The sequence below is a fragment of the Solea senegalensis genome, linkage group LG10, assembly GCF_019176455.1.
Source record: "Solea senegalensis isolate Sse05_10M linkage group LG10, IFAPA_SoseM_1, whole genome shotgun sequence".
In the NCBI taxonomy this organism is placed as follows: Eukaryota; Metazoa; Chordata; class Actinopteri; order Pleuronectiformes; family Soleidae; genus Solea; species Solea senegalensis.
In genome coordinates, this window is record NC_058030.1 from 3,952,911 (window position 1) to 3,968,873 (window position 15,963).

Genomic DNA, 15,963 nt, shown 5'->3' on the forward strand with positions numbered 1-15,963 from the left:
TCCTTTTCTATCAGGCAAAATCACACACACACACACACACAAAACAGATTGATTCCTTGATGGATTTCAACTGTGATGAATGGTCTTATTCATATCTCTGTGCATGTGCGTGTGTGTGTGTGTGTGTGTGTGTGCAGACAGCCTGATATTCCAGCCTGGGCTCCTCTACTCTACCAGCTGCAGCTGCTGGACATTAGAGAGAAACCAGACCCATTAACTCTGCCCATCGCAGACCGCATCCGCATCGGCCACCAGAAACGAGAGCGGGGAAACGTCCATTTCCAGAGAGAGGAGTACTGCATGGCTGCCAGGGCCTATTGTATGGCTCTGGATGTGCTAACCACATGTGGCCGAGGTAACGCACGTCAAAACCTGAATTTATTCATAGGAAAAAAAAAAACAAAAAAACAGAATTTCCATAGTGTCAGCTTTACCTGGAAAGTGTAGTGATAGTTGATGTGAGTATTATCTTCCCAGGAGAGGGTGGAAATGAAAGCGGATAAAAGTGTGCGACCAAAACACGACGTCTGACGCAGAAGCTCAGTCGCAGCATCTCCACATCCAATCTCAGCCCAGAGTGACATAACAAGCCCTGTGCTGCTCTCCAGTCTGCCATCACGCTAATCACACCATCACCATGCACAGCCACATGCACCCGAGGCCCCCACCACACTAGGGGGCCCTAAAAACTGATTTTTTTCATAATTCTAGAGCATAATTAAAGCTAATCAGCCTCCGTATTATTTCTACCTTCTTAATGACTCTGATCACTGACGAGGCAGGGGTGGGCCCGGGAGGAAACTGTGTCCCAAACATAGTCGGCGGAGGGAGGAACATGAACTGCTTCATAATGCGTCAATGATGGAGGAGCGGCGAGTGAACTGGCGGTGGCACTGAAGAGAGGAGTTCATCAGGGCATCGAGATCCTCTAATTAGCAGATGAGAAGGTGGCCAGGAAAGAAGAGATTAGTATAATGAAGCAGAGACGGCGGCAGTTGAACTCATTTTTGGCTCATTCTGAGCTTAATTCACTAACGTCCATTAGCAGTATTTTTTACAAGTAACTATTGGACTCTAGCTTTTTTATCCATCCATCCATTTTGAGTAAGTGGATAATGTATGTAATGTATTGTTAAAGATAATTGGATAAGTGTTTCTGTGTCCAAACCTAAACAAATAAGACATTAATATCTCCAAATTCTTACTTTAATTCTCTGTATCTGCACCAGGATTTCATGAGTGCACCATTAATTAATAACACTTGAACCGTGGGACAAATCTTCTGATAAAAATAATGCGTGTCCATGCAGATACCACCACATTACACATGGTTCTCAAAGTCAAGGATTAAGGAATAAAAACACTACAGTCAGATAAACATGTAGGTATTTGTCAGTCGTCCTCCAGATTAAATTGTCCACGGCGCAGAACAAAGACGTCAGCCATGTTGCTCCGTCTCTGTGCAGATGGCGGCGGCAGCAGCAGCAGCAGCGCGGAGGCAGAGGAGGAGGAGGAGGAGGAGGAGGTGCGGGACTCCCGGGTGAAGTGTTTGAACAACCTGGCGGCGGCTCAGATCAAACTGGAACAGTACGACGAGGCGCTGCACACCAGCAGGGATGTCCTGACCCTGGACTCAAACAATGTCAAGGCCCTGTACAGGGCCGGGAAGGTGAGGGAGAGACCACATGGTGCATCTGGTCTTCATATCTATCAACCCGTAAATGAATATGTCTATGTGTTCCTCTCAGCTCCTGTCAGACAAGAGCGAATACAAGGAGGCGATGGAGCTGCTGAAAAAGGCCTTAAGGCTGGAGCCGGCCACCAAGGTGAGTTTATGTGGGTGAGCTCGTCTGTCTGTGAATCCCTTTTCTAGAAATAGGCCCCATTATTATTTTTATAAGTGGTATTATTCTTCTTATTATCATTATTATTATTATTATTATTATTATTATTATTATTATTATTATCATCATTATGGCTGTGGTTGGTAGGAAGGAAGTGGAGACATGTTGGTGGGTAGGAAGAAATTAATGAGAGATAAATAGGTAGTGCAGTAAATCAGTAGGCAAACAAATTGGTAAGTAAATTGGTCAATGGATTAGTACATAAATATACTAGTAAATAAATTGGTAGGTAGATTTATTGGTTTGTGGATTGGTAGATATATTGCGAGGTAGATTGGTAAGTAGATTTGCAGATGTATTGGTGGTAGATTGGTAAGTAAAATGGTAGATTTATTGGTGGGTAGATTGGTAAGTAGATTTATTGCTAGATAGATTGGCAAGTAAATTGGTAGATTCATTGGCGGGTACATTTATTGGTAGGTAGATTGGTAAATATATTGGTAAATGGATTGGTAGATAGATTGGTAGATTTATTGGTAAGTAGATTTATTGCTAGATAGTTTGGTAAGTAAACTGGTAGATTGGTAAGTGGATTGGCAGGTAAATTGGTGAGTAGATTGGTAATTGATTGGTAAATAGATTGGTCAATGGATTAGTATATAAATATATTAGTAAATAAATTGGTAGATTTATTGGTAGGTAGATTGGTAAATATATTGGTAAATGGATTGGTAGATAGATTGGTAGATTTATTGGTAAGTAGATTTATTGCTAGATCGTTTGGTAAGTAAATTGGTAGATAGATTGGTAAATGGATTGGCAGGTAAATTGGTGGGTAGATTGGTAGTAGATTTGTAAGTAGATTGGTAGCTAGATTGGGAGATACAGTAGATAGTTGGTAGATTGGTTAGCAGCACGGTAGATATATTGGTTGGTAGGTTGGAAGGATACTTATAGTAGATACAATACTTTCTCCAAAATTTGAAGTTTCATCCCTAAGTTTCTGTCAGATTTGAAGCTTAATCCAGACCTAAGTGGGCCTTTGTGTGTCTTTCACTTACTGTAGATCAGTGAAGTGCCACATCAGTGGTTGTCTCTTTGTTAGTTTGTTGTCTCTCCTTGTCTCAGCTACAGTGCCATCACATTTTTAATCATCTATGTTCAAGGCCCTTCTGCTGCAAATGGTTAGTTTGGTCTCACAGCGAGCAACAAAGAGAGTCCTCCTAGTTTCAAACGTCATTTCTGAGGCCACATTGCTCTTGAGAGACTTGAGTGCAGCTGAGTTTTGTTTTTGAAGTCTTCAGCTGCTCTGTGCCTCAACATAATTTGCCCAAGAAGAAGAATGTAATGCTCTCTTTGCTTTTGTCGTTGTGGAGGGTAGCTTGATAAGGAGAACTCTGCAGTCCAGGTACAAAAGGTAATTCCTTCCTTTTATTCCCAGGTTCAGAAATGAATCCATCCTCACCGACGTCTTCCAACTTGTTGTCGAACACTTGTTGTGCGTGCCACCTCTTCACACTTAACGTTGCCGCCACATTAGCCTGAGAACGGGAGCGATCCCAGCGAGCTGCTCCCTGCACCTCCAAACCAAAGGGCCTGTTCTGTCTCGCTTGTGCGGTTTGTCTAATCTGCCAAATCCTCCGCGGAGAATCTGGCACTGCGACACATCTGGCAGTCGACAGATGTGACCGCAGTGCTCGGAGCCGTTTGGCAAACGTGGTAGAAATAGCACAAGGATGAGCTAAATAGTGTCACCGTGGAGTCTAAAAGACAGAGTTGTCCTGCCCTGCTGCAACATAGGCTCTCTCTCTGTGCTATAGGATTAAGATTAAGTGTCACAACAATAATAGAATAACACGCCGGACAGTGTGTTAGTTGTCTTGTGTGACGCTCCACTTTTCTATCAGCTGTTTACAAAGCACTGCTTCCAGTATAACATGACCTGACCTATGGAGCGCACACACAAATAGTATGTCTGGTCTTGTCTAGACAAAACGAAAATATCTGCTGCTCTGGTAATTGCACCCTTGTCTCAATGCTGCATAAAATACTTTGGAGAAACCTGATTTAGTCGGCCCTTGAGGACATCATTGTCCACTGATCGGAAAACAGGCGAAGTCCGAGTTACGAGCCGCTGTGTCTCATCGAAGCGTTTGCAAATTATGATATAAAGGGCTTTTTTTGAAATGAATCATAGACATTTAGACTGGTATGATTCTTTTTTTTTTTCCAGCTTTGGTCTTTGGGGCTTTGTATTTCAGAGCTCTGCTCCCACCTGCTGGACATTTTTTAAAACTGCACCATCTTGCACCACCTTTATTTTTGTCAATATTCCATTATTATTTTCTTCCTTCCTTTCCTTTCTTCCTCAGGCGATCCACTTAGAGTTATCTAAACTCGTCAGGAGACAGTTAGGAGACAAAGACACAGAGGAGTGGAAGTCCAAACCTGCAAAGATACTTGGAGAAAATGTCCCACCCTTTGTGATGCCGTCCAAGAAGACGCCACCTGTAAGTCCAAACCAGAAATAGCACCTGCAGCCAGGGCTGGCCCAAGCCTTTATGGGGCCCTAAGCTGAATTTGATTTGGGAGCCCCTTCCATCACCTCAGAGTAGCCAGAGCTTTACTATTGTTTTTTTTAAACCTTAGAATTAAACAAGTAAACCAGTTTAATGAGTTTGGTTTTATATCTTCAATCTTTAACTACGAAATAAATCCAAATAACTTAAGCTCAAGGCCCACCCCTTGGAGGTTTTCATGCCTTGGTCCGGCCCTGCCTGCAGCTACTGTAAAATCTTATCCTGATAAACACCAGGCCGGTGTGCGACTGTGTGAACCATGTGTGTTTTTGTTTCTGCATTGTTGTTGTTTTTTTTCTCTTAGGGGTTTTCCTGGAAGTTTGTCCTCGGAGCTCTGGTGGTGGCCTTGGGAAGCTTAGTGACGTCGGTGATAATCACTGCAAGACAATGAGATTTTCCGCTGGTCGCACTTTGGAAATCATCATCACCGCGGTCCTGTGCGAGCGCCGAGGCTCCGTGTCTCTCTCTGTTGAGTCGAGTGATTTGAAGACAGGAGAAAAGTCTGAAGAAATCTTTCTTATTTACGTGTGTGTTTACTTTTGTGTTGCAGTATTTATGTAAATGAGGAATTAGTGACATTGCAGGGGTGAATTTATTTCACGATAGCAGCAAAGATCTTTGCGGGTGAAATATTTTATTTGGAAATTCATAAAAAAATGTATTTTAGTGAACAACAACAACAACAACAACAATGCAATTCTTTGTACTTTGCTTCTTTCAGTAAAGCTGCCCTGTGGCTTACACTGATGCTTCAAATAAAAAAACATTTTTAAAACGTTTTGGTCTTTGTGGTTTTGTTTTAAAGAGAAAAGTGCATTGATTACGAGTATATGGTTATTATTTATCTCTGCGAACCTTTTAAAAGTATTTATACGTTGATATTCTTTATTTATTTGTCATAAAATCCCTATGAAAATAAGTAGAAAACCTGAGACAAACATGAGCACGATTACAAATGTGTGCATTCATAAACGTATATATTTAAGGATTAAAGATTTAGATGAGATATTTTTTTTTTTTTTAAAAAAGGTTAAAACAATTCTTCATTCAGCTCTTCATTAGAAAATGTAAAAAACGCTGTGTCCTCCATCGCTCGGTTGTTCCTGTCGACACGTCTACAGTCCACAGCAGTTGTTGAGAGTCTTCTTCGGGCTGGATTGACTCAGTTTGACGTGAGAATCCGACTGATCCTGCAGTTTCACATTTTTCTTGACTTCTCTGTGGAGAAAGAAAAAAAGAAAAAAGAAACCCACCGAGTGTGAAGAAAAACACGTTCAAACCCCCGACTTCCCCCACTTGTGACCTCCTACCTCGCTAGATGAAGCACAGCTTCCACGACGTTGGTTCCATCCTTGGCGCTCGTTTCGCAGAACAACGCTCCGTATTCCTGCGAGGAAAGCATCAACATACCTGTGTGCACTCAGTTTATTTAACCACCTGGGCGGCAGGGTGTCTGTGTCAACACTCTTTTTTCTTTTTCAATAGCTGGAATGAAAGCTACGCACCTTGGCCAACTTCTCGCCATGCGAAGTGCTAACACACCTCCCCCCCGCGAGCTGCTCTCGGAGGTCCACCTTGTTTCCAATAACACACATGGGGACTTTCTCATCCGTTGAATCCTGTTTAAAAACAAAAGGAGGAGGATTTTTATATATATATTTATATATATATATATATATATATATATATATATATATATACAGTATATATTTCTGCTTCCCTCATCTTTTTTTTTTTTACAGATTTTTATAGTCACCTGAATCTGATCCACCCACTCCCTGACGTGCAGGAAGCTGCTTTCTGAAGTGACATCATAGAGCAGCAGGACGCCGTGAGCTTTACGGAAATAGGACCTCGCGATACTGCGGAACCTGAAGAAGGAGAGACATATTTGTCACACGCTTTTCAAGGACTTTCCAGCACAAATTCCCTCAAATCCAAGGCCTGACAATGTGCTGCGCTTAAGATGGGATGACGTCCACTTTGATTGACGCACATCTGCATCTGGACAAGTGATTGTCCCTGGGATCTTGGACAAATCACTCTTTGGAAATTTTTTTTTTTTTGGTGAGACAGATCTTGGAATTATAATTTCCCAGGCATCACATCAAATTTCAGGCCTTTTCCAGGACAAATTCCCTCAAATTCAAGGGCCGAATGTGCTGACACAACTTGTAAGAGGCGCCACTTCATCCACTTTTACTGATTTGAAGCACGTAAATCTGCATCTGGACAAGTGATTGTCCTTGGGATCTTGGAAGTCTTTTTTTTGGTGAGACAGAGATCTTGGATCTCGTCATTTGCTCTCTCGTGCTTAGCGTTACGGAATCTCACGAACAGCGGCGGAGCGAGACAGAAATTAGACTCCAACATCAAGCGCTGTGGGGCATGAAACAGTAGGTGGCGTCGTAACAAACAAGGCAGACATTTACCTAAATTCAAAACTCCAGCACTTTCAACAACCCATGACTATTTAGGGCAGTTTTCAAAAACCTTTCAAGGATTTCAAGGAACCCTGTACTAGTCTGGTTATAAACTGGCTGACACCGCACCTCTCCTGCCCGGCTGTGTCCCATATCTGCAGGCTCGTCTTCTCTCCGTCCACCAACATTCTCTTCATCTGGAAGTCGACTCCTGAGAATCAAAGAGCACACACACAGTACATTGAAAGGTGTCAGTGTTTGAGTACGTGCCAGTGTTTGAACGCGCCGCTCACCCAGCGTCGTCTGAATGGTCTCTTTGAACTCGTTGAGCGTCAGCCTCAGCATGAAGCTGGACTTTCCTGCTCCGGCGTCTCCGGCTAAAACCAGGCGGTACATCGGCACGGGCCCCTCGGTCTCTTCTACGTCTGCCTCCACAGGCTGTATGGGTTTAAAAAAAGGGACAAATGTGATGTGAGAATTCTTTCATTTCAAGTATGTAAAGTCAATAAGCAATAATAAAATATATTTGCTGCTTAACCCAACTGTTTTACAGAGAAAATTAAGTTTATGAAACATTCACGCTCCTGCACCAAACTCCACAGAAAAAAATTGTGTTTTTTTTCGCTGGACTTTGGTGCGTTTACAAACTTCCGTTTCCTGCAAGAAAAGTCTGTCAAATGGCGAAAAAAAAGTGGAAAACATTGTGATATAATTGTACATTTATAGCTTTTATTAGGTGAGAACGAGTGTCTGTGTGTCACGCTGTGTCAAAAAAAACTAAACTATTCCTGTAATAGAGTTCAGAGTTAACACTTGACTTGTCTTGATTTATTTGAGCGGAACACAGCGGCCGTTGTCAATGGTATCAGTAACACCTGTGCTTTTCCCGCTAAAGCGTGTTGTCGTGTCTGCTGTGGTAAAAAGGCCCATTGATGAAAGAGGACGATGAGATGTAACTGAAAGCCTCTGCAAAAATCCAGTAAATGGACCATGAGTCGACATTTTCTACAGATCAGAAGAGGTAAAATCACTCCGTGCAGTCAGGAGCTGTGTCTTATAGTTTTTATTTTGTGATCTGGAGACGTCAGGAGAAAAACACCAAGTATTCCTTTGATTCCATGACATGTTCATGTTCCACCACTTCTGAAAAAACAATTATTATTATTCTATTTTTCACCTTTGAGGAAAACACGGACAGACGTCTCCGTAAAGACGACGTGATGGAGGTCCCCCTGCTGGGCGCCATCGATACTGCAGCCTCAGATTTGACCTCCGATATCTGTCACAGGAAATGTAACAGAATTGATTCAAGTCTTTAACTGAGTGGCAAACTGACGTTCATACACGTTTGTGCTTTGACCTCCACATCAGACGGAACGCAGGAGTAACTGTGGTGGACCGTTTGCGCTGAGCCTCTGTCGCTGTCGTCGCTGTCGTAGTCGCTGCCTAAAATATCTGCTGTGTCCATGGGCAGAGACACTCCGCTGTCCAGGTATTTATCGGCCCAGGTGGCCACGTGGGAGTACGTGGTTTTGGTGGGATCGGACTCAGACCTGCACGAAATGTGACAGGACCACATTTACAGGCATATCTTTTAGATTTTTTTAAATGAATCATTTCCGAACTTTGCTAACCAGGGTGGCGACGATTATTCAATTAATCTGTTATTAATCGAGTAAATTAACCAAGTATTTTTTTAATAATTAAGGCCAGCTTAAATGTTTTCTGGTTTCTTGTGGACAAAACAAGACATTTGAGAGCATCATCATTTCCAGGTTTGATCAACATTTTCTGACATTTTACGGTCCAAACAAGTACTCGATTTTGAATATAATTGTTAGTTGCAGCCCTAATGTTAACAAAAATGAATTAAAACTTGATTTGATGCATGTTATTTAAAACATTCACACATGACTCTTAATAAAAAAGTTGGCAAAATCCGGAAAAAATGTGTTTGGGGACCCAAAAAAATTAGCCGGCGAACCATGTGTGGATCCCGACCCAGTCTTTGAGAACCACTGAGTTAAAGTTAAAGGTCCAGTGTGTAAGATTCAGGTGAAAAAAACCCTGAATATAAATGAATTATTTAGATTTATTTTAAAGTTCACGTTCATGTTTTCATGAATATTCAGCTGCAGTGTGCAACTTCACCACTAGAGGCTGCTGAATCCCACACACTGCACCTTTAAACAGACAGGAGCTTCATTTACCTGCTGAGGTTGAGCGTGCTCTGTCGGAGGGGTTTCATCTTTCGGGCGGGGATTTCATTTTGGGGCGGCAGCTATGGAGAGCAGATTTTTACGACGTCATCAACCGAAAACGTTGAATTAAGTCAGTAAAAGTAAAGCTTGTGTTTGACTTACCCTCCGTTTAGCAGCAACGACTTCAGTGGCCAACGCCGAGCGAAGCCCGTCGTTACTGTCGTACAGCGTTTGGTTCATTTCCCTAAAGAGTTCAAGGAAATGAAAGCAAGACATGCAGTTTTTATACAGGGACAAAAACGTCAATTGTTATACGTCAAGGTGAAGACATGTGGTTTAAGGATGAGGACAGGGTTAAGTTAAGGTTAAGAGGAAATGAATCTAAGTCAATATAACGTCCAACTCAGACTTTGTGTGTGTGTGTAAAACTGTTGTATTGGCAACTAATTTAACATAATAATGAATTGAAAAGTGAAATTTAATTTATTAATTCATTTTTGGGGGGAGGGGTGTAAATAAATGTCTGATACTGATATATTAGTAAACAAATATTGTTGATTTAAAGACATTATGAGACCGTTACGACAAAGAAAGGACCAATAATCAAGATTGAATATTTTAGGTAAACTATAATAAATCACTAAATCATGTTTATTTTCTTACTCAAGTCTTTTGTAATCTTAATTTTAGCAAACTGTCTTATTGGAAGATTGTTTTAATTGCTTATGTTGACATTATAACTTCTTATTATACCGCTGTGGTGACCCCGAGAGGCAGAAGCATAAAGAGGAGGGGTTTTATTATTATATTATATAGATAATTTGTTTTTTAGTTGCTTGGTTTTATTCTTTCAAACCTTGTGAAGCACTGTGTAACCTTGTTTAGAAACGTTTCTTCTTACTTTTATTCTTATAATACATGAAGGACAAACCAAAAATACAATAGTAAAGCTTCAAACTGTAGCTTTACTATGATTTTTAACTAAACACACTGTATGTTTCTGGTGGTCTGAGGTTGGTTCACACACACTATAAATGGAGTATAGTTGTGTAGTTGCATGTTTATTCAGTATCCATGGAAACAGACTTACTGGAGAATCTGAATCTGACTCGAGTACGACTGGTATTCCATCAACATCGTCTTCAAATCTTCTTTTTCTCTGTAGAAAAAAAACAAACGAGAAACATTGCAATTTGGATCCCAGTCTGTGCACGTGGATGATTCTCTGACAACAGTGCTTGACCTGTCATGCTGAGATTTCTGGTCCGTGTACATGTTCTTCAGCTTGTCCAGCTCCGAGTGCAGGACGGCGATGTCCGTCTGGGCCTGCAGCAGAGACGAGCGCAGCTGCTCGTTCTCCTGTCGGGGGGGGGGACAATGGACGAATAAGTGGAACATCCCGCGCAGACATGATTGTGATTGACTTTAAATCAACGGCAACGCGACTCACGATGGAGAGGTTAGCGATCTGTCTGTTCAGCCTGACCACCTCCTCCCTCGCTTGGCTGGACTCGGTGTCCTGCTGACTCTGCAGAACAGACACATAGTATTTCCTTAGGTGGCGGATGAAGCAACGCCAGACTCACTGTGTTAGACCTGAATTTCCAGACCTGCACTTTCACCTATTAGCCAACAAAGCAGCAGTTTAGATGTCACACAATCCCATCCTGCAACACTTCCAAACCAAAACAACGTCATATTTGGCAGGCAGGGCTCCCACACCTTAGTTAACATCAAATTCAAGGCCTTTTCAAGGACTTTCCAGGACCAATGCCCTCACATTCAAGGACCGACACAGCTTAAGACGGGAGGACGGCGTCCACTTTTATTGATTTGCAGCACGCTCCGCATCTGGACAAGCGATTGTCCTTGGGGTCTCGGTCAAAGTCAGTCTTTCTCTTGCTTAACTTTACTCGCTCATTGTTCTGCACGGAATCTCACGTCAACGGCAGAGAGGGAGAGAGAGAGAGAGAGAGAGAGGGAGAGCAGGACCAGGTGGCGTCGCAACACACAAGCGAGACATTTACCCAAATAACAACTTCTTTCTCGCGCAGAATTGTCTCAAGGGCCTTGACATTTTTTTTACAAACGTTCAAGGATTTCAAATACCTGTGGGAACCCTGTGTAGAGCTTCAGGTATTAGTTACACTATTTAGAGGCTCTGATAGTTGACGTCATGTAAGACTTGGAACCAAACAACGCCATTTTGGCAGGAACCATTCTATTCAGGTTGACATCATGGGTCCTAAGTGGGTTTGTCTGTGGTTTCCATGGGGACATCACCCGCCCATGTTACTGTACCCAGGTAGTGTGGACAGGGTACTGAGTGGCTTGAAGTGAGGAAACACTGGTGGGGCTACTCTGGAAACCACAGACAAACCTGCTTGGGACCCATATTGTCAACCAGACTAGAACCCTTATGGCGCCCACATCTTGTCTATTCTCTGTTTTTATAAAAAAGGAAAGATGTGGATAGCTGTAGGACAACAAAACGGGGGTCGGGGATTTCACCGGATCACCAAAGATCCTGAGATCAGCAGAGCATAGGAGACGGAGTGATCTAACCCCCGTCTTCACTTTTTATGTAAACAGTTGTGAAAACGAGACGAGTTGCCCGACATATTTACTGCCTGGTATAAAATACGCCGCTTAAAATGTGACCAATGTCTGTGTTTTGATTCCGACTGTTGCCCGGCAACGTTATGTGCCGTCACCTCCCAGGGCTTTAATAGCCTTTTTATTTTTGCATGAAAATAAACATTGACATTTACCGATCCCTGCGATGAACTTTGCAGAAGGACTGAGACCGAAACAACGTGTCACCGCCTCTGGCATCAATGGAATCTCTTACTGTACAACGTATCAGGCCAACTTAAACACGTCAGTGCAGAAATAACAGCATTAGGTAAATATTATAGCCCAGTACATAGGCCAAACTGGTTTATCTGTCTTTTTTTAACTGTCTAACACACACACACACACACACGTTACATTAACACAGTTTGAAATGCATTTAAACACAGTTTCAAAGCGTTTTAAGGCCTTTGTGAAGCAGACTTTCATATTATTAACTGTGAATAAGTGCAATGGAAACAAATTCACGGAATAAAGGACGATGTTTAGAAATCACACACAAGTTAAGCGTCTCTTCGTGTCCTCATGTCCCAATGTCATGCATCTGTGCTTTTCATTCTGATAGTTTCACATTTTAGTCCTCTGTACAGCTGCTTATTACTTTATCTTTAGTTATATCTTTCTACATTTTACAGAAATGTGTTTCTGTACATTTATTTATATTTTTTGAATGGTAGAGTTCCCGTAAGACAAAATCTCTGCTGTTTTTGGATCAATAAAAGACATTTATCCATCTTCATTATCATCTGTGGTGACCTGCACATTTGCACCACCTGCTGTTTATCTCAGTGAACTAATATTAAATGGAAATATGATTTGTAATACAGTATGTTTTAATGTAAACGCAGTAATGAATGTAATGAACTTAAAGAATAAAAAATAGATTATGTTGCTAGAATTGACAATTAAGCTACATAATGTTTGGTTTGATATATAAAAATAAAAACACTGCTGTTGCAATGGATTAAATGGATTTTTTTTTATAAAAATAAAATAAGAAGGAGTAATTCTCAGAATTAAAAGTACGAAAAGGAAAACATACTGTATAGTTTGTTGGAAGCACTTTTCTTGACATTTGTGTCTTACAGTAAAAGAGTCTTTGTAACACGCTGGTGGTTGAAGAACAAGAATGTCCACATTATCACCGGGCGACTGTTGTTAGTCTTTGTTTCTGACTAAAGTTTCCTTCAAAGTTTTAGGACACTAGCAACAGCATCTATTAAGACTGGATACTTCAGAGTATACGATGTTTTGACCCGATATTAAAATGACAACAAAAAAAATAGATAAGCATATGAAGCGAGTAACCAAAATATATACATACACAGCAAAAATTTGATTTCAACAGGTTATGGTTAAGTATAAGGCTCTGTCCAAATGAATGGAAGTCAATGCAGCATCCTGAGAAGAATCACTGCACAAGAGTTGGTGTTTGGTTAGGTTAGGGTTACACACACACACACACACACACACACACACACACACACACACACACACACCTTTACCAGTCTGTCCACAGTCGCTCGCAGGTCTGCCACCTCGTTCCTGTGCTTCCTCTGCATGGTCGTCATAGCTTCTTCCATTTTCTTTCGCTCCTACAAACATGAAACCGGCAGCAGTTAGGGAGGCCTTGAACTCTACAGAGGCTCTTTGTGAGGTCTTTGACATGTAACCTGCAGCGGGCGTCGTGTGCCGTGCACTGCAAAACTAACTAACTAAGGAAACAGAGTAATGTGTAGAAAGATTTGAAAAAAAACAAAACATCTTTTAGTCGCTTTCTTACTGCGCCCACAATAAACCCCCTCACTCACCTCTTCTCTCACCCTCCCCTCAGTTCTGACGAGCTGTTGCTGTATGTCGTCCTCCACTTCTGCCAGATGACTGCTGTTTATCTCCTCGGCTCTGTGTGTGCGCACAAAATGTACATTTAACTGAACCTGCCTGATTACACAGAGTTGTGACTCTGCTCCGCTCTCATCAGAGAGTACGACAAGCACCCAGAGGCGAGGGAGGGCCAGGTTTTAAATAGCAGATTCCAGAGGTGCGCTAAGTATAGAAGTTTAAATCACATTTACGTGAATAAAAACAACAACTTAAGGTCCATAGATTTCATCGTGGGAACATAGGTAGACAAAAAAAACACCTTTTTGTAAATTATTACAAGAACAGGAAAGGCAGAACATTTTCTTTTAGTATTTCTACTTCCTTGAATAAGGAATGTCCCCCTTTTGTTAAGTCAGGCACAGAAAGAAAACAAAAACACTTCTTCACGTGTGTGCAACTGAAATTGAAAAATCTACATTTAAACAACTACACCAGACAATCCCCATGACAGAATTCCAGAAAAACAAACTCTACCTGACGATTATTGTATCTAAAATCTTGGAGGAGACCAAAACAAAGCTAAAAGTGAAGCATGTTCACTGTGAAGAGAAAATGTTCATTTTATATTACTCAATAGGTTTCTTAACAGGCTGATTGTAATTCTGGGAATTTTCCAAACTGAAAACGTTCCATGGGAATTAAGCAATATATTTTTATCGATAATCATATTTTTGTTGTTCAATGAAAGAGTGAAGCATTGATAAAGAAAGGTGTTTGCACTATTTTGTATACGACACAGTTTTTTTAAAATCAATCCAAAATGTCCAGATAAGTCTCATTAACTCCTATGGAAAGTTTCCAGTTTGAAATATTTCCAAAATACCCTACTCAGGACTCTCAAAAGTTAAGTGGTAGGTAATAAAATAATGAATAATGAGTTTTTTTTATTTTTTGTTTAACCCCTCGTGGCCAAATATTGATTTCGCCAAGAATATATTGCTACTAAATATAAGCTACATCCATGCTGCTATATTTTTATTTAAAAGAAATTCATTTTTAAATTAAAAAATGATCTGCGTTTTACACGAGTAATCTGTAATCTGCTACCACCAACATCTCTTTTAGTGAGTGACACCAAAACAAAGTTCCATAAGAATCTAAAGCTTCATTATGAAGTTGTTTCTCGAGCATGAAGACAAACAAAGATAAGTTAATGTCTGCCATGTTTGTCTGTTGTTTGCTTAGTTTCAGGAAGTTTTACTGAACATTCAGAGCAATGATTTATGTAAGGAGGCCTACAATGAGGTGAAAGTGAAACTGAAAAAATAAGAAGGTTTAATGGAGCTTTTCTTTCACGGCTGGTGTTTGAGTCACGTGAGGTTTTCACATTAAAATGGAGAAGGCCTGAAACTAATGATTATTTTCATAACTGATTGATCTCAATTGTCTTGTTTTGTCCACAAAGCAAAATGATTCAGTTTTAAGGATTTCCTTGTCAGATGGAGCAAAGAAACCAGAAAATGTTCACATTTTAACCAGTTGTAAAAATCAGAAAACTTTTTTTATTTATAGAAAAAAAAACATACAAACTCATCAATCATTCCAGACCTGGTCATAAGCATGAGTGATTTCAAAACGATATCTTTTGCATTTTTCTTTCATCCAAACATCGCATTTTGAAGCACGTCAAGCACTGGAAAGTAGTTATGACGGAGAGATGTGATGTCATCCTTTCACACAAACATTGATTTCTCATGTCTGTATTTTTTCCTCTTACCGCTTCATGCTGCTCTCCAGCTGCTCACACTCCACTCTGTAGTCCAGGCTCTGAGTGATCAATGTGTGGATGGTCTTCTCGTACTCCTGGAGCAGAGTCATGTTGGCAGAGGAATGAATGGTCTGGTAAAGATCAGCCAGCTGCTCCCTGAGACTAGAGCAGAAGAAACACATGATCATTCATACTGTATAATCATCATCATATACCAGTCAGACACTAAAACATCTAATTAACGTCAAAGCTCCACGTGTTAAAGATTAAAGCTGTTATAGATGTTAGACAGTGAGATTCCTGTATTTTTTAAAATCTTATATAAAGTTTAGTATAAAGTTTTTGTTTTAAACTTTGGATGACATACTAAATGATGACGTTTTTCTCTGATTTTGGACGACTTACTATACTATGACTTTTTTGACTGATTTTGGACGACATACTAAACTATGACATTTTTTCAAATTTTGGACAACATACTATAGTATGACTTTTTTGACTGATTTTGGCAACATACTATACTATGACTTTTTGACTGATTTTGGACTGACTTTTGAGATTTTGCGACTTACTACACTATGACTTTTTTGACTGATTTTGGACGACATACTATACTATGACTTTTTTGACTGATTTTGGGCGACATGCTATATTATGGTGTTTTGAAGTCATCAAGGACAACATACAATA

At 40.7% G+C, this 15,963-nt stretch overlaps 2 protein-coding genes across 5 annotated transcripts in view; one reads left to right on the forward strand and one right to left on the reverse strand.

Annotated features, from left to right (window-relative positions):
* fkbp16 (FKBP prolyl isomerase 16) overlaps window positions 1-5,198 on the forward strand; it is a 32,755-nt gene extending 27,557 nt beyond the window's left edge. For 2 of the 3 annotated variants that reach the window (XM_044036511.1, XM_044036510.1), the window contains 6 exons: window positions 138-355; window positions 1,467-1,669; window positions 1,749-1,826; window positions 3,226-3,261; window positions 4,217-4,354; window positions 4,728-5,198. In XM_044036511.1, the coding sequence (XP_043892446.1) occupies window positions 138-355; window positions 1,467-1,669; window positions 1,749-1,826; window positions 3,226-3,261; window positions 4,217-4,354; window positions 4,728-4,814 (760 nt within the window). In that variant the 3' untranslated portion in view covers window positions 4,815-5,198. The remainder of the gene's footprint in view (window positions 1-137; window positions 356-1,466; window positions 1,670-1,748; window positions 1,827-3,225; window positions 3,262-4,216; window positions 4,355-4,727) is intronic. The other variant, XM_044036512.1, reaches the window with a different exon arrangement.
* Window positions 5,179-15,566, reverse strand: zgc:162879 (ras and EF-hand domain-containing protein). Of its 2 annotated transcripts, none has more exons than XM_044036509.1 (16): window positions 15,283-15,566; window positions 13,493-13,583; window positions 13,187-13,276; window positions 10,498-10,575; window positions 10,291-10,406; window positions 10,138-10,206; window positions 9,210-9,291; window positions 9,057-9,127; window positions 8,207-8,399; window positions 8,024-8,125; window positions 7,140-7,284; window positions 6,976-7,057; window positions 6,180-6,294; window positions 5,929-6,042; window positions 5,734-5,810; window positions 5,179-5,641 (listed from the first exon to the last, which is right to left on the reverse strand). In XM_044036509.1, the coding sequence occupies exons 1-16, from the start codon at window positions 15,459-15,461 to the stop codon at window positions 5,539-5,541; spliced, it is 1,707 nt and encodes a 568-aa protein (XP_043892444.1). In that variant the 5' UTR covers window positions 15,462-15,566; the 3' UTR covers window positions 5,179-5,538. The 2 variants fall into 2 exon arrangements, with proteins under 2 accessions (XP_043892444.1, XP_043892443.1); XM_044036508.1 differs by having other exon boundaries at window positions 13,181-13,276.
* Window positions 15,567-15,963: the final 397 nt, after the last annotated feature.

Coding starts and splice junctions, on each gene's coding strand:
- zgc:162879 (XM_044036508.1), bottom strand. CDS start 15,461: ATGATCATGTGTTTCTTCTGCTCTAGTCTCAGGGAGCAGCTGGCTGAT. Junction 13,277..13,492: donor AGGGGAGGGTGAGAGAAGAG/GTGAGTGAGGGG, acceptor TCATGTTTGTAG/GAGCGAAAGAAAATGGAAGA. Junction 8,126..8,206: donor GCGTTCCGTCTGATGTGGAG/GTCAAAGCACAA, acceptor TTCCTGTGACAG/ATATCGGAGGTCAAATCTGA.